The sequence below is a fragment of the Salmo trutta genome, chromosome 26 (assembly GCF_901001165.1).
Source record: "Salmo trutta chromosome 26, fSalTru1.1, whole genome shotgun sequence".
Lineage (NCBI taxonomy): Eukaryota > Metazoa > Chordata > Actinopteri > Salmoniformes > Salmonidae > Salmo > Salmo trutta.
Genome location: NC_042982.1, coordinates 13727376 through 13755140, shown reverse-complemented (window position 1 = coordinate 13755140; position 27765 = coordinate 13727376). Strand labels below are relative to the sequence as shown.

The 27765-nt window shown below is 44.7% G+C and overlaps 1 protein-coding gene across 2 annotated transcripts; it reads right to left on the bottom strand.

Annotated features, from left to right (window-relative positions):
* Positions 1–1634: 1634 nt before the first annotated feature.
* Positions 1635–26332, bottom strand: LOC115163185 (hypoxia-inducible factor 1-alpha). 2 transcript variants are annotated; one of them, XM_029714859.1, is made up of 16 exons: positions 26151–26332; positions 25856–25955; positions 16823–17010; positions 16482–16636; positions 14269–14353; positions 14025–14140; positions 13297–13484; positions 9983–10089; positions 5848–5995; positions 5526–5731; positions 5120–5259; positions 4927–5019; positions 4609–4739; positions 3834–3945; positions 3053–3176; positions 1635–2924 (listed from the first exon to the last, which is right to left on the bottom strand). In XM_029714859.1, the coding sequence occupies exons 3-16, from the start codon at positions 16866–16868 to the stop codon at positions 2863–2865; spliced, it is 1713 nt and encodes a 570-aa protein (XP_029570719.1). In that variant the 5' UTR covers positions 16869–17010; positions 25856–25955; positions 26151–26332; the 3' UTR covers positions 1635–2862. The 2 variants fall into 2 exon arrangements, with proteins under 2 accessions (XP_029570719.1, XP_029570717.1); XM_029714857.1 differs by lacking the exon at positions 25856–25955.
* Between the last annotated feature and the right edge of the window lie 1433 nt (positions 26333–27765).

Below are 27765 nucleotides of genomic sequence, written 5' to 3'. Positions count from 1 at the left end.
GCCTGCATAGATTCCTGACCTCAACCCCATCGAACACCTTTGGGATGAATTGGAATGCCGACTGCGAGCCAGGCCTAATCGCCCAACATCAGTACCCGACCACACTAATGCTCTTGTGGCTAAATGGAAGCAAGTCCCTGCAGCAATGTTCCAACATCTAGTGGAAAGCCTTCCCAGAAGAGTAGAGGCTGTTTTCACAGCAAAGGGGGGGACCAACTCCATATTAATGCCCATGAATTTGGAATGTGATGTTCAATGAGCAGGTGTCCACATGCTTTTGGTCATGAGTAGTTTTAGCCAAACAAGCGTAGGGCTCTCTGTTCAATCTGTAAAGCTGAAGCATTATAGATTCCGCAATAGAAGAGACTGCATTCGCGGTAAAATATGCATATGTCGGCTCAATCGGAAATGACCTTACAGATTCCACAATAGAAATGTTAACACTTCAATTTACAGATTGAATAGAGACCCTTATATTTTGAGTTCCGATGCGGTATGACAGTTGAAATAAACTCATTAGTTATATTCTTCAAGAATCTGCCTGAGCTAAAGTTCTAACAACTTTGTACAAGCAGGATGGCCAGGGCAAGGCACTGTGAGGGAAGTGGAGTAGACTTATGTGCACTGTCCCTATAAAAATAAACTAAAACTCACTTTAACATGTTAAGCCTGCTGACTGTGTTCAAATGGAAGGTACATAAACCACTTGAGGAATGTAAAAAGACTAAACTGAACTATTTATTGGAATCAGTTGAATAATCAGTGTTTAACCCTGATCGAGGTTGTAGTTAGAATGAATGGGAAGAGCCATTGACAAAACAGAGTTGTTGCATTATGGTTGTTTCCACATCAAACAGTTTTAAGCAGGAAGTGATATGCAATAGAACAAGGTTTGTCAGCATCAGTTTGGGTCTCCACAACAGATCATGCTTCACAGCATTCTTTACCTTCCCTCTAAAGCAGGGGTGTCAAACTATTTTTGCCCTGGGGGCCGCATTCGGTCTTCAACGAGATCCTGAAGATCGCGCTGAATTTTTTATTTTATTTTCCTTGCCATTAAAATGTGCAACAAAAAAAAGATTGTCCTTGTAATTTTCGATGCTCCCTGACTGTCTAGCTTTCCATTATTAGAGAGCTGGACACAGTCAAACTATGAATGTAGGTCCATTATCTTTTCTAAACATTTTTGATTTGGTTTCAGTAATTCTAAAGTATATTGAGTTACACACACGGCTGGATTGAACCCCTCTTGGGCCGGACAACCCTGCTCTAAAGTGCCAGTTACTTTGTAGCTATGGTGAAGTATTGTGGCCAGTATTGATATGGGTGTTATGGTCATGGCACACACTTGGAAAATGGTCAACTTCCCCTGACTAAACTTAGAATAAAACAAGGTCAGAAGTGCCCTAATCTCTCGTGGACAGACAAATGTAACATAACTGAGATTTTAGTTCTGAGTTTCCGATATCAGTTTGCCCTGATAAAGGAGCATTATTGAACATCAATTAAAGCAACAAGATGCAATCTGAAGTCAGGCAGCAACCAAAATATCAATCTACCATTAACACCACAAGATGGCAGTATTTCTTTACATTAAATCCTAAAACGTGAATGAAATAATAATAAAACCTGAATTTGTCTATATCAGTTTATTCAGTCAATAATACATACAAACACTAGTCTTTGAAAATGAAAGTTATGATAAAAGGCAAATGTCTAAATGGAACTAATACATTGAGATGAATCTAATGGAGATGAAACCAATAATCTTTTCTCTTTGCTAAAGGATAGATTGATAATAAAGACAACGGGGGAGTAATTGATAAGTTGTTAAGTAATCATTTCGACTTGGTGTGAAATGAATGCGCAAAAGGCGTACATCAGATATTTATCCACTGGATTTGCAAAATAGCAACCATATTCCGAAAAGAAATAATTACTGATTAAATATGACAAGGTGATCATCTGGCGCCACCTAGAGATACATGATAAAAACAACAAACATTGCGGTTTATACAATAGTAGTCTATAAGCGAGCATACAAAACATTCATTTAATACATCAAACTGTTCTAAAGTCTAGCATGAAAGTATATAAAAAAAAGACTAGGTAAAAAGATGCCTCTGAAATCATTTGTCCGTTTGGTTGGAAAGAGATGGCAGTCAAAGAGCCCTTGTATGACAGGCGAGTTTGTGACATACAGATTATTTGTTGAGGTAACAACTGCCTGAGTACTGCATCCAAATGGTCAATAGCAATGGCTTGTGTTAATAGGAATTCATTTGATCTTTTCTTATAAAAATGACCCATATATGCCACTGACGATTGTTCTGAGGTATTATTGGAATATATTATAACCGTTGTGCGTTTGTTACAAAATAATAATATCAATAATAATAAACCTAAATGTCCTGTACAGACTGCTAGGTCCACATACCGTACTAAACAACAGTAGACCATCTGAAGGGTCATCACTGTCCTAAAACACCACTTTGTCAGACGTACTGGACGCATGTGTCTTAGGCAGGTTTTTTTGTCTGTTCTGACCTCGGAAGCACCATGGGGTCAAGTGTAGTGTTTAGACTAAAGTCTACAAGTGTTCACAAGAATAGAGGAGAACACTTTTATCAACCCTGAATGAGAAGGGGGAGGGGCTGAACATAGCACTGCCACCTACTCTATGAGACATGAAACAGAGAGAAAACAAGGAAAACCATAGCAGACTGTTGTTGTGAACATGGGCTGGCAAGCGTGAGGAAGTCTGAGTTGGAGGTGCTGGTTTGGTTGGGGAGTGTGTGAATCCTGTTGAGGCTCTGATCTCAGCACTCCCCAGCTGGCAGGGGAAGATTGGCAGCTGCTTCCTCAAGTCAGAGAGGAGGTCAGGGGGTCAGGTGGGCGGGACAAGAAGAGGTCCCTCATCAAGGCTGGGGGAGAACATGAGAGAGAAGGGGAAGAGGTGGAGAACTGAGGTGGACTGGTCAACATCACCTATTTCAGTAGATATTAGCAAAGGTGAATTTGGTACAGTAAGTACCATGACGTGTGTTTGTACCTGCAGTGTCACATAGTCCCTGGGCTTCACCGAGGATGGGGTCTCTGTCCGTCAGCAGTTGGCTCCGCCTGTGGGGGATTGGCCCCAGCTCCAACTCTGGGTTGTCTGCATCCTCCAGGCAGTCCTGAAACAAATAAACACACCGTTTCAACTTTAATAACACATCATTGTGCATGAAGTCATTTTAATGATACCTTGAACAAATGTTATCCACTGTTCCCAACCCAAAACCCCCTCCTCCCCCAACCTTAAACCCCCTCCTCCCCAACCCAAAACCCCCTTCTCTCCCATCTCCCAACCCCCTCCTCCCCCAACCCCCCTCCTCCCCCAACCCCAACCCCCCTCCTCCCCCAACCCCAAACCCCCTCCTCCCCCAACCCCAAACCCCCTCCTCCCCAACCCAAAACCCCCTCCTCCCCCAACCAAAACCCCCTCCTCCCCAACCCAAAACCCCCTCCTCCCCCAACCTTAAACCCCCTCCTCCCCCAACCTAAACCCCCTCCTCCCCCAACCTAAACCCCCTCCTCCCCCAACCCAAAACCCCCTCCTCCCCTAACCTTAAACCCCCTCCTCCCCAACCCAAAACCCCCTCCTCCCCCAACCCAAAACCCCCTCCTCCCCTAACCTTAAACCCCCTCCTCCCCCAACCTTAAACCCCCTCCTCCCCCAACCTTAAACCCCCTCCTCCCCCAACCTTAAACCCCCTCCTCCCCCAACCTTAAACCCCCTCCTCCCCCAACCTTAAACCCCCTCCTCCCCCAACCTTAAACCCCCTCCTCACCAGCAGGGCGTAGCTGAGAGGCAGTTTGTGCTCGATGGGGGACACCAAGTGTCTCGGTCTCTTGTCCTGACTCATCAACTGGGAGGGCATGTCTTCATCCTGCTCATGACTCCTGTGGAAGTTACAGTTTGGAACGTTAACATTCAGCAACACACTCACTCTAAAACATCCAACACCACTGTCTGTCACTCTAAAACATCCAAACAGCCGCTCTGGATAAGAGCGTCTGCTAAATGACTTAAATGTAAATGTCTGTCACTCTAAAACATCCAAACACCACTGTCTGTCACTCTAAAACATCCAAACACCACTGTCTGTCACTCTAAAACATCCAAACACCACTGTCTGTCACTCTAAAACATCCAAACACCACTGTCACTCCAAAACATCCAAACACCACTGTCACTCTATAACATCCAAACACCACTGTCACTCCAAAACATTCAAACACCACTGTCACTCTAAAACATTCAAACACCACTGTCACTCCAAAACATCCAAACACCACTGTCACTCCAAAACATCCAAACACCACTGTCACTCCAAAACATCCAAACACCACTGTCACTCCAAAACATCCAAACACCACTGTCACTCCAAAACATCCAAACACCACTGTCACTCCAAAACATCCAAACACCACTGTCACTCCAAAACATCCAAACACCACTGTCACTCCAAAACATCCAAACACCACTGTCACTAAATCCAACCGGTCGTCTTGTCTCTCTCACTGGTGTGACCCAGACAGTGGTGCAGTAGAGTAGATGGTTACCGTTTCCTGGTAGCAGTGGGGGGCTCTGGGGAGGGGCTGTCAGGGGTCTCAGGGAGCTGGACGCTGAGCAGGAAATCATCATCCATGGAGATATACGGAGCCAGCATGTCCAGATCAACCACTTCCACGTCCTACCAGCACAGGAGACAGACTGCTCATTCACAGGTATAGGCTCCCTCCTACTAATTTCCTTCTCTCAAAATAGTTTCAGGTATTGAAGAAAGCACTAGAAATCCAGCTCTGTTGTGTGTGGTCTAGCTAGGTAATTGTGTGGCGACCACGCACATCATTATGTGTTCAGCTGTATACTGCATGTACCTCAGGCTGGTTTTTATTCTGCACACTCTCATCTGGACAGACGGCAAACAACTTCTCCACCTCGTCCTCTATTGGCAGCTCCTCAATGGGGATCTGACGAGGACAGATATATAGTGGACTCCTCATCAGTGAGAACACTAGACTCTAGATACTGTATCTTTACTGACATTTAAGAATCAACTAAAGTTCTTACCAGCGCTGGTGCTGGTGATGAGGTGAGCTTGCTGAATATGGGTGAGAGGAGCGTCCACAGCTCAGGGGTGCACAGTTCCTGAGGGAAATCTGGGGCGGAGTCAGGGCTTGATGGAAGACTGAACGACAGCTCCGCAAAGTCTGCAGAAACACATGTCAAGGCACAAACATAAAAAGCCCTGTGAGCACTCATGAGAGTGAATTCATTTGTAGTAAGTAAGCCTTGTCTGAGCCAGAATGGCCCATAGGGCAGGAGGCTGCTTCTGTAGCGCGAGGCAGCTTGATCTACTAGTACACTAGTCTGTCGCATTCGACCGGGGATCAAACTCCCAACCTTCCAATCTCAGGGGAGACACTAACCACATGTTGGTATAGTACTAAGGTGTGAATTAAAGTGTGAGGATGACCTGTGAGGGGTACGATGGGGTCTCCTGAGACAGGGGCCAGTTGGAGGAGGTCCTCTGGGTTCTCCTTCAGCTGGAGGGAAAGCTCTACACTGCTGCTGCTGTCACTGTCACACAAGGTCTCCTCGGAGGCCTCAGAGACAGGATCACTCTTCAGCCCACAGCCAGTCTGCTCTACTGAGAACACCACATCTGCCTGCTCCACCACACTGAGAGAGAGACACAGACAGACATACAGATAGTGACAGATGATGGAGAAGATGTAGGGTAGGGAGAATGGAAAGGGATGAACGTATGTGTCATGAAAAAGGAGATGAGGCATTACCTGAGGATAAAGTTAAGACAGACCACAGCCTCTGGTTGAGAGGTCTTGTTGTTGTAGATGACTGTAGCCTGGGTCTCTGCCCACACGAAGCCCCCACTCTTAGCCAAGAAACGGTATAGACTGGTGCACACCTGGCCTTTGGACAGAACTGGGATGGGGGGGGGACAGTGGGAAGGACAGGTCAGTGGATGACAATTAGAAATGTACACATAAATGTACACAGATAAAACATGTGTATACACCCACCGGCACGCACACTTCAAGTTGACCCCTTCACTGTAGCACTCTTAAAAAGGAAGCAAAGCGCATGCCCCGCCCATCTCAGGATTCCCCTTTCCAGACATTACTTCCCTGTTTTTGTGTGGTGTAAAACGAATGTCACATAATTGTTGCTGGGTCGATTTGCTTAAAAAGAAAATCAATGCCCATTCCTTGCTTGTACAAAGCAAATTTTCCTGTAGATTTTACGTTTGCGCTAATGTCTGTCATGACCGCTCAAACACATGCTGGTACCCTTCAAAATGTCAACAGCAACGTGGATTTTGATCGGCATCTTTTACAACGCCGACGCTTGGATGGTGATTAAAACGCACAAAGACAATATTTATACCACAAGACAGAGGAGAAAGCTGGATTTCTAGTGGCTGGAAGAAGGTTCAGTGAATGGGGAGGTACAGCGTGAGGTAATACAGTAGGGGGAGGTACAGCGTGATGTAATACAGTAGGGGAGATGCAGCGTGAGGTAATACAGTAGGGGGAGGTGCAGCGTGAGGTAATACAGTAGGGGGAGGTGCAGCGTGAGGTAATACAGTAGGGGGAGGTACAGCGTGAGGTAATACAGTAGAGGGAGGTGCAGCGTGAGGTAATACAGTAGAGGGAGGTGCAGCGTGAGGTAATACAGTAGGGGGAGGAGCAGCGTGAGGTAACACAGTAGGGGGAGGTGCAGCGTGAGGTAATACAGTAGGGGGAGGTGCAGCGTGAGGTAATACAGTAGGGGGAGGTGCAGCGTGAGGTAACACAGTAGGGGGAGGAGCAGCGTGAGGTAACACAGTAGGGGGAGGTGCAGCGTGAGGTAACACAGTAGGGGGAGATGCAGCGTGAGGTAACACAGTAGGGGGAGGTGCAGCGTGAGGTAACACAGTAGGGGGAGGTGCAGCGTGAGGTAACACAGTAGGGGGAGGAGCAGCGTGAGGTAACACAGTAGGGGGAGGTGCAGCGTGAGGTAATACAGTAGGGGGAGGTGCAGCGTGAGGTAATACAGTAGGGGGAGGTGCAGCGTGAGGTAACACAGTAGGGGGAGGTGCAGCGTGAGGTAACACAGTAGGGGGAGGTGCAGCGTGAGGTAATACAGTAGGGGGAGGTGCAGCGTGAGGTAATACAGTAGGGGGAGGTGCAGCGTGAGGTAATACAGTAGGGGGAGGTGCAGCGTGAGGTAATACAGTAGGGGGAGGTGCAGCGTGAGGTAATACAGTAGGGGGAGGTGCAGCGTGAGGTAACACAGTAGGGGGAGGTGCAGCGTGAGGTAACACAGTAGGGGGAGGTGCAGCGTGAGGTAACACAGTAGGGGGAGGTGCAGCGTGAGGTAATACAGTAGAGGGAGGTGCAGCGTGAGGTAACACAGTAGGGGGAGGTGCAGCGTGAGGTAACACAGTAGGGGGAGGTGCAGCGTGAGGTTATACAGTAGGGGGAGGGGGAGGTAATACAGTAGGGGGAGGTAATACAGTAGGGGGAGGTGCAGGTAATACAGTAGGGGGAGGTGCAGGTAATACAGTAGGGGGAGGTGCAGGTAATACAGTAGGGGGAGGTACAGCATGAGGTAATACAGTAGGGGGAGGCGCAGCTTGAGGTAACACAGTAGGGGGAGGTGCAGCGTGAGGTAATACAGTAGGGGGAGGTGCAGCGTGAGGTAATACAGTAGGGGGAGGTGCAGCGTGAGGTAATACAGTGGGGGGAGGTGCAGTGTGAGGTAATACAGTAGGGGGAGGTGCAGCGTGAGGTAATACAGTAGGGGGAGGTGCAGCGTGAGGTAATACAGTAGGGGGAGGTGCAGCGTGAGGTAACACAGTAGGGGGAGGAGCAGCGTGAGGTAACACAGTAGGGGGAGGTGCAGCGTGAGGTAACACAGTAGGGGGAGGTGCAGCGTGAGGTAACACAGTAGGGGGAGGTGCAGCGTGAGGTAACACAGTAGGGGGAGGAGCAGCGTGAGGTAACACAGTAGGGGGAGGAGCAGCGTGAGGTAACACAGTAGGGGGAGGTGCAGCGTGAGGTAATACAGTAGAGGGAGGTGCAGCGTGAGGTAACACAGTAGGGGGAGGTGCAGCGTGAGGTAACACAGTAGGGGGAGGTGCAGCGTGAGGTTATACAGTAGGGGGAGGGGGAGGTAATACAGTAGGGGGAGGTAATACAGTAGGGGGAGGTGCAGGTAATACAGTAGGGGGAGGTGCAGCGTGAGGTAACACAGTAGGGGGAGGTGCAGCGTGAGGTTATACAGTAGGGGGAGGGGGAGGTAATACAGTAGGGGGAGGTAATACAGTAGGGGGAGGTAATACAGTAGGGGGAGGTAATACAGTAGGGGGAGGTGCAGGTAATACAGTAGGGGGAGGTGCAGGTAATACAGTAGGGGGAGGTGCAGGTAATACAGTAGGGGGAGGTGCAGGTAATACAGTAGGGGGAGGTGCAGGTAATACAGTAGGGGGAGGTACAGCATGAGGTAATACAGTAGGGGGAGGAGCAGCTTGAGGTAACACAGTAGGGGGAGGTGCAGCGTGAGGTAATACAGTAGGGGGAGGTGCAGCGTGAGGTAATACAGTAGGGGGAGGTGCAGCGTGAGGTAATACAGTGGGGGGAGGTGCAGTGTGAGGTAATACAGTAGGGGGAGGTGCAGCGTGAGGTAATACAGTAGGGGGAGGTGCAGCGTGAGGTAATACAGTAGGGGGGAGTGCGAGTGCTTCTTAAATGTAATGTTTTATGCGCTCTCCACACTGTCATCCTCACAAGAACATGCTCAAGAGAACGTCCTCGGAGAATGCACTCGGAGCATGAGACCGTGGAGCATGGTAGTATGCATATTGAGAAACAGCCCTATGTATTTGAGCAGAGCCTAGCAGTAGCTCTGATGTCTTTGTCCATGGCTCTGTCCACACTGATCAGTCTACTTCCCACATACACCCAGGAGGAAAGGCTGAACAGTAGCATTATCAAGTACTCACAGTGTCAAGTTACTTATGCATCACTCACAGGCATAACACATTACAGTGTTACACTGACTCTCACAGTACTGTCATTTGTCACATGATAAAGTTACAAAGGAGACTAGGGCTGCAGTCCAAACACGTTATTTTGACCCCCCTCAGCCCTCGCCACTTTCCCTTGGGGGAATCCCAGTCTAAACCGGATGCAGTTTGATTGACAGCGTCATAGCATTTTGGTACACCAGAAGTACATTCATTTCCTTGCAGCGTTGTGTTGCAGAGGCAGTTGCAGTGCGTTCTGTGTGGTGCATACGTTGTATTTATAGAACGTATGCATCAAACTGTCTGCGTAGACGGCTTGACAGAAATGGTAGCAGAAGGTGAATGTTGAACTTTTGTTGCTCACATATCCAGATGATGCTGCTTACTATTTCACGCAAAAACACTATCGGTGTGATCAAGGCGTAACTTTGCCCCCTCAGCACTTGATTTTACTCGAGGGAGCGAGTGAAGAACTTTGATCACTTGTGGGGTTGATATGACCCACAATTCAATGCAAACTGTAGTCACGTCATACTTCGGTGGCCGCAAAGTGTCACACTTAATCAAAACTGCTGCATTTTTCGGCATGTCAGACAAAATTCTGAAGCTAACTTGCATTAAAAAAATATATATATAGATTACATTGATTTTAGCGTTGGCAAAATTGGCTTAGTCTCATAATGAGGACCCTATAAAACGTAGCTAGCTTCATAAACATGTTTGGGAATTCTGAAATGTATTGGAATAAATGACCAAACTATAAAACTAGCTAGCCAGCTGTAGCTGAGGGTTTAGATCCGAGGGCTGTCTACTTTGAATTTGGACTGCGGTCTAGTTCAGTGAAACCAATGTTTTAGCATGGGCCCTTCCACCTACAATCTGCCCTGCTCTCAGACACTCACGGATGTGCAGGCTCTTGGTCACATGATCCGAGTCCAGGGCATGATGGAATTTGTAGGCAGATTTGCCAATCAGATCTTCTGGCTCGTATCCCACTAGCTCTGACACCCTGGCAAGACAGTGGAGACAGAAGGAGGGGTCAGGGGTGAGAGGTCAGCTTTGAGTCAACCACCAGAGATGATGCAGTATGGTAGTATTGCAAGAGGGAATGGTATAACATGGTATCTTAATCTGCTGGGGTAAATTAGTTACGAGTTATTGTAATTCTGAGCCCCGCTGAGAGTGGGCAACAATGGTTATAAACTTTCCCACGGATTGGGGATGGCCATCTCCTGCTGTCTGTCTGTTTGTGTGTAGTGGGAAATTATTTTATTAATGATTTCCTGTATTTGATTTGGTACGGCAACTGCTTCGCCCACAACCGTAAGGCTCTCCAGAGGGTAGTGAGGTCTGCACAACGCATCACTGGGGGCAAACTACCTGCCCTCCAGGACACCTACACCACCCGATGTCACAGGAAGGCCAAAAAGATCATCAAGGACAACAACCACCCGAGCCACTGCCTGTTCACCCCGCTACCATCCAGAAGGCGAGGTCAGTACAGGTGCATCAAAGCTGGGACCGAGAGACTGAAAAACAGCTTCTATCTCAAGGCCATCAGACTGTTAAACAGCCATCACTAACATTGAGTGGCTGCTGCCAACATACTGACTCAATCTCTAGCCACTTTAATAATTCAAAATTGGATATAATAAATGTATCACTAGTCACTTTAAACTATGCCACTTTATATAATGTTTACATACCCTACACTACTCATCTCAAATGTATATACTGTACTCTATACCATCAACTGCATCTTGCCTATGCCGTTCGGCCATCGCTCATCCATATATATTTTTATGTACATATTCTTACACTTGTGTGTATAAGGTAGTTGTTGTGAAATTGTTAGATTACTTATTAGATATTATTGTATGGTCAGAACTAGAAGCACAAGCATTTCGCTACACTCGCATTAACATCTGCTAACCATGTGTATGTGACAAATAAAATTAGATTTGATAATGATATGTTATAAATATAATTGTATATGTGGAGACACCCCGAGGGAGGCATTCCCCTAGGAGGTGAAACCGGCATGAACCATGTACCCCCATGTTAACATCATGTTAATGCCATGTTTGGTTAAGTAGTTTTCTTCTTTTAGTCTATAATTATCTGTTTTAACTGACTACTGATATCCTTTTACTTCTTAAAAACAGACCTTTGACCTGTAAGTGCTGATGGTATACTTTCTGGTAATCTGTGCCGACGGTGGCTAAGGCCACTGACTTAGCTGCAGTCAGAAGATTTAGTGGCCTTGTTGACAGAACAGTTGTCTGCTGATAGTGGATATAAGGGCCTTATCCGAGGAGGCCAGGCAGACTTTTCTACGCTGGAGGTTGTCTCCCTGTTGCAACTTGTCTGAAATCAAATTGATTTATGATTGACTATATCCGTGACTGCTCTTCTCTTTTATTCAGGGGTTGGGAACCAAAATCATTTTCCAAACATTCCGTTCTGAATATAACTCCTATTTGTTTTGTTCCGTTACAGTGTTCCGACCAGTGTAATAAAGTTCCGAACCGGGTCAAATCCGCCAAAAAGTAATGGTTAATTTAGTTCCTTTTCGTACATTTTTTTACTTGAAATCAACATTATTTTACATTCAGCTCATTCATTTACTCCACCAATTAGCGTGGATGGAGAAGCTTGCTACGGAACGGGTGAACAAGTGGTTTACATGTTTGATTGGTCATACAAGTGCAGGTGCGAATGAAATTTCATGAGTGGTGAGAGAGCGAGAAAAAGGGGTGAAATTGTAGGGGGCTTGAAGTTCTGAACATCATGGCATGACTTGGAATGTGTTTAGGCTATTACTAGCATCAGAACTTCACTGAACAGAACTATATACTAGATATTATGCATATATTTGAAACAAAAAATATTATTAAACGTTATTAAAATAACAGTTATTTTCCGGAACACTAGAGATCGATCACTTTCGTTGCCGGTTCCGTTTCTCGAAAAATGTTGCTCTTTTACGTTTTTTGGTGCCGTTCCCTGAACTGGTTCCAACCTCTGCTTTTATTCACTTGACAATCCCCTTTACAGTGTGTGTGTGTGTGTATCAGGGTTTCTGTTCGGAAAATGTGGCGCCAGACATTTGACCGGCAACATTTTAATTTACCAGACATTTGAGAAATGTACCGGACCCATATGCATTGGGTGCGTAACCTGACTAGGGCGTCCACCCACGGTGCTCAGAATGACAGAAACCACCTTTAGAATATGGTCATTCATATTAACAGAACATGCAAGTCCAGGATGCAGCGATGTGTGGTCCTTCTTACTGAGTTCTGAATGCAATTAACGGGAAAACTTTTGTTTAAATTTGTTGTGAACAGTCATCCAACTCGGGCCTCTTGCTAGAGCTCCGACTTTCAGACCTGAAGATCACAGACCTCGTATTTTCAGAGTTTCCAGTTGTCGTGAAAGCACCACAAGATGCGGCACCAGCTCTTGCGAGGTCTGACACATTTTCCACTCAAAGGCTGTGTATCTGTATGCGGATGATAAATAAGATAGCCTACATAACGAATATACTGTACGCACGCAGCAATTCAATTCCACCAGACTATGCAAATTAACCTATAGACCGATATGCATGCCCAGTCAAATGTATTTCCATCTGCAATAAAAATAAATGTAACTTGTTCGGACAAAAGCCTGCTATTACCGGCTAACGGAAACCCTGGGGTGTGTGTGTGTGTGTGTGAGGTTTCTGTTGCCTAAAAGTGAGCGTTCGGTCTGGTTTAATCATGGGTGTATTCCTTACGTCGATACTGTTGCAAAAGGTTTTGCAACCAACACTTTACTCCATACACGGTGGAGTGGCATTTTGATCTTAAACGGAAATTGCAGTTCAGTTGTGTTGCTCTAAAAAAAATAATATTGTGTCTGGAAGAAGTTGGAAGTGACCCCAGGACTTCACTCCACTTTCAAGCAGGGTTTCCCAAACTCGGCCCCCGAAACCTAAATGTGCACCCATAGGGGGTGCTTTAGAGCATGGAAGAACTGATCATTTATAGATGGGCAGCTTGAGCCAAATACTTTTCAGATTGGAATGGAAACGTGTGGAAACCATAACATTTAAATAAACTACAACTTCCGTTTTAACAACCCAACAGCTTTTACATCACGTTGAAGAAACGTTTTGCAACAGAACCGACGTAAAAGAATACTCCCCGTGTGTGTGTTCGCTCAGCCTCACCTGCCATCGCAGTGTGTGAAGCGCAGGTCCATGCTGTGTCGAGTGAGGAAGGTGCTCCGGTCCAGGGGGAACTCCACACTAGACGGGTGGGGGATGGGCTCACACAGCACTGTCATGAAGCTTCCTGCAGGAGGTGACGAATCCTCGCCACTGCAGCACACACGCATGTGGCCTGTACAGTGCAGCACCTGGGGGCCACAGACCGCACTAAGATAATGGCTATCCATATATACTTACAGGGCACATGAATGGGCATCAGGACCCATGTGATTGTTGTAGAGCAGGGATGGGCAACTTTGATGGGGGACACAAACAAATCTGAAGTCATCGTAAGGGGCTGCAGTTGCTCGCTTTATTTTGTGTGGGAATTGATACGAGGGTCTTTAAACTAAAAGGGGGGGGGGGCCGCGTGAAGCCCATCTCTGTTGTAGCGTCAACTCAGGGCAGATGGACTATGTTAAGAGTTCCTGTGTGGAGATGGGAGAACCTTTCATAAGGACAACCATCTCTGCCTCACTCTACCAATCAGGCCTTTATGGTAGAGAGGCCAGACGGAAGACACTCCTCAGTAAAAGGCACAAGACAGCCCGCTTGGAGTTTGCCAAAAAGAACCTAAAGGACTCTCAGACCATGAGAAAAAAGATTCTCTGGTCTGATGAAAACAATATTGAACTCTTTGGCCTGAATGCCAAGCGTCACATCTGGAGGATTCTTGGGGGCAAACGTACCTTCCAGGTGGCAGACTTTATGTTGACAGTGCGGCCTCTACTAGTCAGAGTGCTCTTCATCCTAAGGAAGAAGTTCATCTCTGTGTGTTGCTGCGCTGGTTTCTTCTTGGACACACCTGGGTTGGAGAGATGGTAGAGTTGTATACCTAAAGCCTGGAACCTATGTGAGCATGCATGATGAACACACACACACACAGTCGCTCACACACACACCCACACACACACAAAGGGTGTTTTTTCTCACCTGGCCTAGGAGCCAGGAGATCCCGTAGCTCCTCTTGGTCACATGGGTGGACAAAGTCATACACACTCTGACCCAGCAACTCCAACTAGACAACATAACAACAATACAACCATGTCAATACCACACAGGCCCCTTCCCATGAATTACAGACTCTGAAAAGCTGCAGTGCAGGTTCTCTCAAAATACTAAGTCAGAGAATATCACCAGGTGCTTTGTAGCTTGTATTTGCTAACTTCTACAAACAGGATGATGTCTGCATTTTCTTGGTAATCCAAACAGACTCTTAGATTTGTTCTGCAGGGTAATCTATGGGACTATTAACTTTTAGCTCCCACTTCACTATTGTGGGATGATTCTTTGTAATGGCTGTTGATTGTATTACATGGGGCTACACTTCAATTTATGATAAAACACACACACACACACACACACACACACACACACACACACATATATATAAATATAATAATTGTAAGAAAAGTGTAAAAAAGTGATATATATATATATATATATTCTGTAGAACTTGAGGGTCCTCAGAGACGACAACCTATTCTGAAAGAAGAAAAGGAAGCACGTATATGGAACACACACACTATATATACAAAAGTATGTGGGCAACCCTTCAAATGAGTGGATTCGGCTATTTCAGCTACCCCCATTGCTGACAGGTGTATAAAATTGAGCACACCGCCATGCAATCTCCATAGACAAACATTGGCAGTAGATTGGCCTTACTTAAAAGGTCAGTGACTTTCAAAGTGGCACCGTCATAGGATGCCACCTTTCCAACAAGTCAGTTCGTCAAATGTCTCCCCTGGTCAACTAAGTGCTGTTAATGTGAAGTGGAAACGTCTAGGAGCAACAACGGCTCAGCAGCGAAGTGGTAGGCCACACAAGCACACAGAACGGGACCGCCGAGTGCGGAAGGTCGCAAAGTGTGAAAATCGCCTGTCCTCGTTTGCAACACTCACTACCGAGTTCCAAACTGCCTCTGGAAGCAACGTAAGTACAAAAACTGTTCATTGGTGAGATTCATGAAATGGGTTTCCATGGCCAAGCAGCAGCACACAAGCCTAAGATCACCATGTACAATGCCAAGCGTTGGCTGGAGTAGTGTAAAGCGTTCTCTGGAGTGATGAATCATGCTTCATCTGGCAGTCCCACGGACGAATCTGGGTTTGGCGGATGCTAGGAGAACGCTACCTGCCCGAATGCATAGTGCCAATTGTAAAGTTTGGTGGAGGAGGAATAACGGTCTGGGGCTGTTTTTTATGGTTCGGGCTAGGCCCCTTAGTTCCAGTGAAGGGACATTTTAACACTACAGCATACAATGACATTCTAAACGATTCTGTGCTTCCAATTTTATGGCAACAGTTTAGGGAAGGCCATTTCCTGTTTCAGCATGAAAATGCCCCCGTGCACAAAGCGAGATCCATACAGAAATGGTTTGTCAAGATTGGTCTGGAATAACTTAACTGGCCTGCACAGAGCCCTGACCTCAACCCCATCAACCACCTTCGGGATGAACTGGAACGCTGATTGCGAGCCAGGCCTAATTGCCAAACATCAGTGCCCGACCTCACTAATGCTCGTGGGCTGAATGGAAGCAAGTCCTGGCAGCAATGTTCCAACATCTAGTGGAAAGTCTTCCTCGAAGAGTAGAGGCTGTTATAGCAGCAAAGGGGGGACCAACTCCATATTAAAGCCCTTGATTTTAGAATGAGATGTTCTACGAGCAGGAAGTGTATCATGTGTGGTTTAACTCACGTGTCAGACACTGAAATATCCAATAAGCCTCATGATTTCAAAATGTTAAAATCAATAACGCAACATAGAACTACGCAATTGGACAACCAAACTGTTCATCAAAGGCCATGAATAGAAACTCTGTAAAACATGCAGTAAAAACAGAATAATATTAACATTACTCTTTGCCATTCGTTACGTGGGAGTATCCACTTTTTGTATTGAGTCTTTAACTGATTCATTCTACCTGACTATACTCAACAGAGCTTTGTGGAAACAAACTCACACATGGGAACATCGCACAACAGCAGTGGAATTGTATACTACTATAGTACTACTATATGCCATTAGGCAGATGCTTTATATTCAAAGAGACAACAGTGAATGCATTCATTTTCATATGGATCGCCCCAGGGGGAATCGAACCCATGACCCGGACGTTGCCAGGAAGATGGGGCTGTATGTACCTGTGGGATGCCCAGGTGTTTGCTGACGCTGTCACCCAGGTAAATCATATCCCCCTCCTCGGTCATCACCATGATGAAGCCTGCCAACGCCCGGGGGTAGAACCCATCCACCGTGTCCTCGTCTCCATCGGTGACGCGCTCCTCGCTCGTATCCCCTGCAATGATATAAAACACACGTCATTATGAAACACACACCCAATGTCATGTCAAATCAGAACCTTTTTGGTCTGGACTACCACCACCTTGGGAGTTGGTTACTACTTGGAAAGTAATAAAGAAAGTAGGCCTGGCTCTCTCAACCAGTCACAGTACATGGACATAACTGGCCAATGGGAGCCCACCTGAGCGGAGGTGGTGCATGCGAAGGAAGCTGAGCGTCACCCTCATGATGGCGGCCTTGTCCAGGTCGGCGGAGACTCTGCGGGGGAGGGGCAGGGTGTGGGCCAACTTGTAGAACAGCTCTGTCTCCAGACTCCGCCTGCAGCGCGCCGCATCCCGGGAACGCACCTTCCGCTGAGCCGTACTCGACCTGGACACAGGGAAGAGGGAGACCAAAATAAATGGTGAGGAAGTGATGAGGTAGGAAGAGAAGTAGAAGAACAGATCAAGGCATACTGAGGGGGTGTTCATTCCGGAAGATAAATCCTTTGAGATTTCTTGACATCCCTGCGCTCACAAATGTAATTGAATTTTCCGATGTGTGAAATTCGAACCAATGAAACGCGTAAAACTAGAGGTTGACCGATTATGATTTTTCAACGCCGATACCGATTATTGGATGGCCCAAAAAAAGCCAGTACCGATTAAATCGGCCGATTTTTTGTTATTTATTTGTAATAATGACAATTACAACAATACTGAATGAACACTTATTTTAACTTAATATAATACATCAATAAAATCAATTTAGCCTCAAATAAATAATGAAACATGTTCAATTTGGTTTAAATAATGCAAAAACAAAGTGTTGGAGAACAAAGTAAAAGTGCAATATGTGCCATGTAAGAAAGCTAACATTTAAGTTCCTTGCTCAGAACATGAGAACATACGAAAGCTGGTAGTTCCTTTTAACATGAGTCTTCAATATTCCCAGGTAAGAAGTTTTAGGTTGTAGTTATTATAGGAATTATAGGACTATTTCTCTCTATACGATTTGTATTTCATATACCTTTGACTATTGGATGTTCTTATAGGCACTTTAGTATTGCCAGTGTAACAGTATAGCTTCCGTCCCTCTCCTTGCTCCTACCTGGGCTCAAACCAGGAACACATCGACAACAGCCACCCTCGAAGCAGCCTTACCCATGCAGAGCAAGGGGAACAACTACTCCAAGTCTCAGAGCGAGTGACGTTTGAAAACGCTATTAGCGCGCACCCGCTAACAAGCTAGCCATTTCACATGGGTTACACCAGCCTAATCTTGGGAGTTGATAGGCTTGAAGTCATAAACAGCGCAACGCTTGAAGCACAGCGAAGAGCTGCTGGCAAAACGCACGAAAGTGCTGTTTGAATGAATACTTACGAGCCTGCTGCTGCCTACCACCGCTCAGTCAGACTGCTCTATCAAATCATAGACTTAATTATAATATAATAAACACACAGAAATACGAGCCTTAGGTCATTAATATGGTCGAATCCGGAAACTATCATCTCAAAAACAAAACGTTTTTCCTTTCAGTGAAATACGGAACCGTTCCGTATTTTATCTAATGGGTGGCATCCCTAAGTCTAAATATTCCTGTTACATTGCACAACCTTCAATGTTATGTCATAATTATGTACAATTTTGGCAAATTAGTTCGCAACGAGCTAGGCGGCCCAAACTGTTGCATATACCCTGACTGTGTGCAATGAACGCAAGAGAAGTGACACAATTTCACCTGGTTAATATTGCCTGCTAACCTGGATTTCTTTTAGCTAAATATGCAGGTTTAAAAACATATATTTCTGTGTATTGATTTTAAGAAAGGCATGATTTATGCTTTTTCGCAAATGCGCTTTTGTTAAATCATCCCCCGTTTGGCGAAGTCGGCTGTCTTTGATTGGAAGAAATAGTCTTCACAGTTCGCAACGAGCCAGGCGGCCCAAACTGCTGCATATACCCCGACTCTGTTGCAAGAGAAGTGACACATTTTCCCTAGTTAAAAGAAATTCATGTTAGCAGGCAATATTAACTAAATATGCAGGTTTAAAAATATATACTTGTGTATTGATTTTAAGAAAGGCATTGATGTTTAAATAAAGGTGTAAAAAAATATATATTTTATATATATATATAAAAAATATATATATATTTTTTACAATTATTTAAAATCGGCCAAATCGGCGTCCAAAAATACCGATTTCCGATTGTTATGAAAACTTGAAATCGGCCATAATTAATCGGCCATTCCGATTAATCGGTCGACCTCTACCTAAAACACTTTCAACAGATTTCAATATATTGTTTCTGTGAAATCAGTCATTGGGTCCACAATGCCAAACCAGATATTTAACATCCACTTACTATCTACAGTGTAATATCCACTTCCTTCTCAGACACCAAACAAAATTCTAAATTTCAAACATTGTTTAATACTCTTCGTTATCAAACTTCTCTGACCCTCTTTCTACTCTCGCTATCACACCTCCACAACCAAACAAGCAAATATCGAAATATTCAAACTCACACATACAAACAGATGGAACAAAATGTATTTCCTAAATTGTTTCCTCTTTGATTCAGCATGTAGGGGCCACCGTTTGTAGTTTACGTGTTCCCTGAGTCACACTGTGTCTGGGAGGGAGAAGGGAAACGATCCTACCTAAACCACAGCCCTCAATCTCCTCTTACCTCCCTCCCCTGATCTTCCTCCCTCGCTCCACGGGGACACAGGCAGGCTCTGTTAACCTGTTTATGGCATCTGACCCCAATCAACAGTCGGACCCCCACTTCCGCGCCCCCCCCCAGTAGTCTCAAAAGTGCTACTGAGATTGTGCCCACTTCTTTCCCCCTGGCTTTTCACAGGAAGTTTAAAACAGATGCGATGTGTATCTAGATGTATGACTGCAGGCTGGGTGAAATGGTTCAGGAATTCTCCCCAATCTGTGTTTATCCAAAGAAAATGTTATTGATTATATAATAAGTGTAATGGATCCTTACCAGCTGAGGTAATATGAAGTGAGAGTAATGAGTTTCGTCATTGGCCAGGGTGTGACAAAATGTGCTCGGTTTGATTTTAATATGGTCAGATATATAAGTGTTCTCAAAGAATTAGCGTAAGTAACAGGCAACATAAGGGCACTTCCACGGCAATGGAATTTTCACTTAAAAATATATGCTAAACTAAAAACATTGATTTCAAAGTTTAACAAACCATACAACTCTATCCACAAGAACTACTTTAAACAATTTACACTAAACATTTTACAACAACAAAAAAAAACTATTACTAGAAGAACTGTGCAGATGCAAAGTTTGGTAACAGAATTTCGGTATAATCTCCCTTTTTATGTGACCACGTTTTTCAAAAAATTTGCTCCGAATTAAGATTCAAAGCTGCAGAACTACAGTAAGTAAAGTGGATTTACACCCGGTAACAGAAATGCGGCAACGGAATTTCATCATTGGTCCCTGATCTGTACCACACAGAAATGCATAATTATGGATGTCATTCTCTTCATGGTGATGGATACTAAATATGTGCACAAAAAAAGGTAGAAATAAGCAACATCCTCCTTCGCATATTTTGGTATTATTCTACACACTGGCTATTATTTTAATGCCATCCGCTACCAAACAAGACCAAATTTGGTTGGTCCAGACCGGACAAAATCTTAACCAATCATAGAAGTTTCTGTTTCACAAGTTTGGACATCAAAACTTGCTCAGAGCTCAGTAGAATACAGTACAGTGTAGAACTGATTTCTTCATCCCGCTCCCGCTGCTTTTCATACCACGCCCGCCCGCTCCCACTGATGTCTTGTCCGCCCACCTCCTCCCGCAAGAACTGGTCCTGAACCCGACCACAGTCCCACAAAGTTATTTTAGGTGTATGTGAGGCAGCTTGATTTGCAGCCCTGGTCTTTAGTTTTGAACAGTTTGGGCTACAGATGAGTGGTTTTCTGCATTGTTAAGGTGCAACCAGGGACACAAAGCCATGCTCTGTTCGTTTCTATGGCAGAGGCTGTGGTATAGCTATGCCCAAAGCCATACATAAATAAATTACTTTGGCTAAGCCTAATCAGACATTCCTGTGCTAATGGTTTTCAAAGACAAAGTAAAATGATACAAATGACTGGTGATGCATGCCCCTCAAATGATACAAATGTAACAGCCTGAGTGCACTGGACCTGAAACAAGGGTACAGATGCAACCATGAGCCATTTAATGTATTATCTGACCGACACTTGTGCTCCCAAGTCAAAATTCCATGTGCATTCCACGTTTATAAATGAGCTCATTTTTTAATGACAAAAAATGTAAATAATCAAGATTAGGAAAAATTTCATGGCACACTTAAGAGTTATTCAAGGCACACCAGCGGGCAGTGGAAAACCGGTTAGGAACCACCGGCCCATCTTATTTAAGAAGTTAATTTCCATGGAAAAACAACTGTATGTGATTCCCCGCCCATGCATATAGCCTATAGCTACAGGGCTTTCCAACCCTGTACCTGGAGACCTACTGGACGGTAGGTTTTAGCTCCAACCCTGTACCTGGAGACCTACTGGACGGTAGGTTTTAACTCCAACCCTGTACCAGGAGACCTACTGGACGGTAGGTTTTAACTCCAACCCTGTACCTGGAGACCTACTGGACGGTAGGTTTTAACTCCAACCCTGTACCTGGAGACCTACTGGACGGTAGGTTTTAACTCCAACCCTGTACCTGGAGACCTACTGGACGGTAGGTTTTAACTCCAACCCTGTACCAGGAGACCTACTGGACGGTAGGTTTTAACTCCAACCCTGTACCAGGAGACCTACTGGACGGTAGGTTTTAACTCCAACCCTGTACCAGGAGACCTACTGGACGGTAGGTTTTAGCTCCAACCCTGTACCTGGAGACCTACTGGACGGTAGGTTTTAACTCCAACCCTGTACCAGGAGACCTACTGGACGGTAGGTTTTAACTCCAACCCTGTACCAGGAGACCTACTGGACGGTAGGTTTTAGCTCCAACCCTGTACCTGGAGACCTACTGGACGGTAGGTTTTAACTCCAACCCTGTACCTGGAGACCTACTGGACGGTAGGTTTTAACTCCAACCCTGTACCTGGAGACCTACTGGACGGTAGGTTTTAACTCCAACCCTGTACCTGGAGACCTACTGGACGGTAGGTTTTAGCTCCAACCCTGTACCTGGAGACCTACTGGACGGTAGGTTTTAACTCCAACCCTGTACCTGGAGACCTACTGGACGGTAGGTTTTAACTCCAACCCTGTACCAGGAGACCTACTGGACGGTAGGTTTTAACTCCAACCCTGTACCTGGAGACCTACTGGACGGTAGGTTTTAACTCCAACCCTGTACCTGGAGACCTACTGGACGGTAGGTTTTAACTCCAACCCTGTACCTGGAGACCTACTGGACGGTAGGTTTTAACTCCAACCCTGTACCTGGAGACCTACTGGATGGTAGGTTTTAACTCCAACCCTGTACCTGGAGACCTACTGGACGGTAGGTATTTAACTCCAACCCTAATCTAGCGCACCTGATCCTAATCAATAGCTGGTTGATAAACTGAATCAGGTTAGTTCCAACTGGGGTTGGATTTAAATCCTACAGGAGGGTAGCTCTCCAGGAACAGGGTTGGATTTAAATCCTACAGGAGGGTAGCTCTCCAGGAACAGGGTTGGAGAGTCCTGGCCTACAGTTATTTAACTGAGAACACGCATTAGGAACATTTGATCTTGCACGCCCAACACAAAAGAGATGATGTAAGGAACTTGACTTGAAGAACAATTATCCTATGAGAGTTTGTGAATAGTGCGACAGAGGTGCTTTAATAGAATAGATAACACATAAAAAATAAAACAGAAAGACAACCGTTCAAAATAATCTGCAGGACTAAAAAAATATGATCATGCCAAAGTTGTCCGTCTGACCGCCCGCTCCCAGCATGAAAGAAATGCTAACGAATGGCAATGCTCTCTGTAGGGACCCGTAGGTCCCGCAGGATTCAATGCTCTCTGTAGGGACCCGTAGGTCCCGCGGGATTCAATGCTCTCTGTAGGGACCCGTAGGACCCGCGGGATTCAATGCTCTCTGTAGGGACCCGTAGGACCCGCGGGATTCAATGCTCTCTGTAGGGACCCGTAGGACCCACGGGATTCAATGCTCTCTGTAGGGACCCGTAGGTCCCGCGGGATTCAATGCTCTCTGTAGGGACCCGTAGGACCCGCGGGATTCAACACTCTACAGTACAGTAGGGAACAGAACAGTAGAGTTCAGTAAAGTCAAGTAGAGTATAGTTCAGTAAAGTACATTAGTGTACTCAACTCGTGTGCTCTATTGTGTGCTGTACTGAACTCTCCTCCACTATTAAAACCAGCCCAGGGCCTTCATTTATCAACCGTGCGTAAATGTCTTACTAGGTTCTGGCGTACGTGAAGATTCTAGGATTTTTGTGTGCCACAAATGATTGGGATTTATCAAACTGTCATATGCAACATATACGCATGTTTTCATTGATGAATCAGAACCATATTATATTTGTGCTCTTGTGAACAATAGAAAATTTGATCACATTTCTGTAGAGGTGTGGCCAGAATGTTTTAATATTTTACAGTCACTTTTTCCAAACACACTGGCCATGCATTTTGCATGCTTGATTGTTATTCAATTATTCAAACAATTTAAAAGTAAATGCTACAGCCCACACTATGCAAAATAACATTTTGTTTGTCAAAAGATGACTGTGTTTCTATCTTCTGCCTTGGTATAGGCTACGATGTCACACTCCTATCTCACAGCAATACTGCAGCCTACCCATACTGTACTTGTTGCTATTGAAGTAACAGTTGTTGTGTTGAAGGGGTCAGAGTGCATTGCCTGCCAGGCCCCGACTGCTGATTGGTCAGTTCATTGGAGCCAGATCCTTTTAACTCCTGGGATCTTTATAGCTGTGGCTGGTATGCTGGAGTGGGGGAGGGGTATTTGAGTGAGATGGCGCCTCTCAGCCAGCCTGTTCGTCAGCTTTTGACATGATTAAAGAGAGTGCAAGATATTTTGTGAATCTGTCTAAAAACATAATTGTATTTGTAGGGGTTGAAAAAGCATTTAGGAAAAAAAAGGTCTATATCAAGGAATGCCATTTTGGCAATAAAAATACTGTCTTAAGTTACAGGAATGAATGGAAAGATTTTATACAATTTGATATTTGAGAGATGTTTTACACCTAAAGAACACTTGGGCCTTGTTACAGTTAAACATTTATACAGACAGATTGTTATGAGATATCTGCTCCCTTATTTGTCCACATGTTGACAAGATATTGGGGAATCACTGAAGTGGAATATTGACCCACTGAGCTTGCCTTATGACTCAAACTGAATTTTTCCACAGCTCTATGTTTGCTACATACTTCAATCTCAGACTACCATCGTTGAAGTCGTTTGTGGTGATGTCAAAAGGAGTGGTATTGTACAAAACAAAGTAATCAGCGATTGGATCATCTCTAACCAGAGTATCAAAACCAATGACTAATTTTCAAAACGCCGCTTTAGCCACGTGTTCTCGCTCTGGCCCAACCCATCGGTTTCTGGGACCAACCAGAACGGTTAGAATGTTTTTGTGTTCTAGAAATCGTCGGGGAGGTACTCAGATCGACTCATTGCGGAGAAGAAACTAATGTCCATGGGCGTGGCGTAGTGTTTGGCCGGGGAAAGGAGTTTGCGTAGCCAGGCAAGCACTGAGCATTTCTGAATAGTCTCTTCATGTACCGCTCAATAAAGAAACAAGGCATTTTGTTATATTTCAATGTAATATTGGGATGTAAACTCAAACTTAAATACATTTACATCTGTATTTGACATGGTATATGTGTCTTCAATTGAAGCCCATACTGTGTGAGATGTATACTTTTGAAAAGGTAAAGATTTGTTTAAGACTACCAAACACTGTGAACCTGTCTAAGCCCTCTGCAGAAACACAATAGAGTCCTATAAAAGGTGTTCAGTTCAGGGATAGTTCAGTCAAAATCTATATTTGGGTCTAATTATCCTGACCTTGAGTTGTGTCTGAAGGTCCATGGTGACAGAATCTACAATCATCTATTTATTACTTCTGCCACAGCCAGCACGGCCACATTTCATGAATGTAAACAGCCAAACCGATGTTAACAATGCTGCACTGCAAGCTGAAACCCCCCCCCCCCCCCCCCCAAACATTATTGTGGATTCTGTCACCATGGGCTTTCAGTTCAGACAACTCAAGGTAAATCAACCCAAATATAGATTTTGACTGAACTAGGCCTCTCTCTTTAACCTTTTGATTTTTTAAAAAGATTTCTCTTCGATATAAAAAAAGTTAGCTTCCAAAGGGTTCCAAAACCGTAGATCGCAAGCAAGGGGTATCATTATTTAGATAGAGCATTTGGGCAGCGTCAGACCATTTCCCACACCCGGTATATAAGTAGCCTACATGGAATGACCCAATGCAATGCAATTGGAGTCATGATAAGGGCAAGATTGATGATATTGAGATGTGTGAATTGGGTAGGCTCAATCCTATCCTGAATTATAGTTATTCCCTCAACCAAAACTATGTATCAAAATAAATACTTAAACATGCTCAACATGTTCTACAACAAATAAAATAAGGTTGTCTAATAGTTGTTGGACAATTTACAAAGCCACGAGCTAAATGCAGTGACACATTGGTGTCATGCCCATAGGGGGCACAAGCCCCCTCAGTGTTGTCCTGTGTAAAAAAAAAAATATATATATATAAAGGATAATAACATTTGTCTGTAATACTACTAGCCATAGTTTTTATCAAGTTGGCTTTAGCTAGCCCAGATAGGTTCCCAATCTCCCAACCTCATAACTAGCTACCAAGAAGCCATTTCAGGCTATCAATCAAGTTAGAGTAGCAAGCTTGGCTAACTATCTTAGCTGGCAAGTGTAAAGGACATCACGCTGCTTGCTTAGCGAGTACTACTTCCTCCCGATTCAGACCATACCTGGAGCGAGCTCAGATCCTCTGCCTTGCTAGCACAAGTAACCACTCTCCTGAAGAGTCTTACCAGTCAACACCACATGAAAAGATAGCTGATGAGGAGTAAGTTTCACACATCCCCATCAGCTACACATGCCTGTGCGGCAAGGTTGGTAGACTTCAGAAATGCAAGCAATAACTTAATGTACTGAATAAGACTTACATTCCTTACCCAGATTTTTGGCCCTACATAGCAGGAAAAAGCAGTTCCTCCTCATGGACTTTGTGCCCCCTCAGATTTTTGGGGTACATGACGCCCCTGGGAGACAAGACTTGAAAAATAGAATAAGTGAATTGTACTTTTTTTAAAAACTTTGTTAGACATTTTGATATTTCGGATGTGTACAAGGTTGCGCATGTCCAAGTTATTTTGGAGTCAGCAGACAATGGGCTACGAGAACACTTGGAATACGTCGACGATGTCTAACTGAAAACGTACATGTATAACTCATTTACAAATGTCTTACCGTTTTCCAACAGGCTTTTCTTTCGTATCCATATTCAAATCGTAAACTTTAAGTCTAAGACTTCAGGTTTTATTTTATTATTGTTTTATTCTACACTGACTGTTTTGTTCAACTCGAGAAAGATCTAACCACAACGCCTCGTACTGCCTGCTTTCCGTCTTTGCAGACATTCTAGCCAATGAGGGGGCAGATTCCCATGTGAACAACAGGGCTGCGTTCAGTACGAAAAAAAGCACGGCAACGTTCAATTAAAGGGAAATGGTGCTGTTCTAAACGACAATTTGAAAAACGGAGAGGGTTTAGGGTTGGAGAACGCTCCGCTGTCCTTTCAATACGTAACTCATTGCTTCAAGCACCGGAGCAAACGTACCTAAAAAGTCTGTTGAAGAACGTTTTTGAACAGACTTTTAGGTACGTTTGCTCCGTTAGGTATGCCTGCAACCCCCATATCACACACTCACAAACTGAAATCAAATGTGTGCACATTGTACAATCAATTAGTGACAGTCTCAAATATCACATGAATTTGTATGTATCTACTGTGTACATGAATGGCAGCTAAGTTGGTTCCTGTTTTAGTAACGTCTTTGGTCACGTTCATGTAGGACAGACAAAAACATCCTAATGATTGGTTGAATTTGGTAAAGAGCAACTGCAGAAACTAACAGTTGACTGTAGTCAAAACGTCATGAAATCGGATCACATGATTTATGTAAAGTGCATGCAGTCGACATGTAGTTGCAAGTCAGGCAATCTGTGTCCCCATAATGCAACACACATTGAAAGCCGGTGACTGACAAAAGTGATCCGTTTGAGCACGCCCATTATCCTTCCTATGGATGCGTTTCGCTAAATCGGTGGTCACGCCTTTCAAAGTGTGTTGCGTTATAGGAAGAAAACAATCTAACTTGCATTTACATGTACACTACGTGAACTTTGCAAAAACATGTGATCAAAGGTCATGCATTTTTTTATGCAGTCACCTTCAAGTCACTGCAGTTGCTTGTCACTGACTGCACCATGCAGTTAGCCTACCAAGTGGGAGGCACTATTCATTATGGTGTTTTTGTTTGACCCACGCAAACGGCGCTAAAGACCTGACTGGAACCACCTTTTCCACGACTCATATGTAGGCTATACAGTGGATATGTACAATTTAATGTGATATTATTTTGAGGCTCTCAGTCTCACTACTTGATAGTACAATGTACACATATATATGTACAGTTTGTGAGTGTGTGATATGGGCGTTGGATATGTATATTTCGACATTACAAATAACTTTTATAGACAATGGCAACACTGCCATGTTGCTCGGAGCATGCTGCAGGGAAAAGGCTATAGGACACTCCTGACCTGCAAACCGATATTTAATTTCATAATTTGTAAAAATTTGGTTAGGGTCTAAGTCCCAACCTGCCCCTAATTTGAAAGCTTTTGGAAGCGCGATCCAAGTGGGAAGATAAACACACACGTACAGCCTTTCTTAAAGTATGGGTCGCGACGTGTCTGAGTGTAATTATTTCATTCATTACTGGAACTGATTTGGCCAAGTGCAACTGCGTTCTCTTTCCAATGCACCCTCTGCGTAGCAGCCGTGTCTCTAATCAGTTTG

Excerpts from the sequence above, each read along its gene's own strand:
- LOC115163185 (XM_029714857.1), bottom strand. The coding sequence starts at position 26,182 with ATGGATACGAAAGAAAAGCCTGTTGGAAAACG. Across the intron at positions 5,996-9,982 it reads GACCAAGAGCCTGCACATCC|TTCTGTCCAAAGGCCAGGTG; the intron begins GTGAGTGTCTGA and ends CCCCCATCCCAG. Across the intron at positions 3,946-4,608 it reads CCCACTGCTACCAGGAAACG|GAGTCATGAGCAGGATGAAG; the intron begins GTAACCATCTAC and ends TAACTTCCACAG.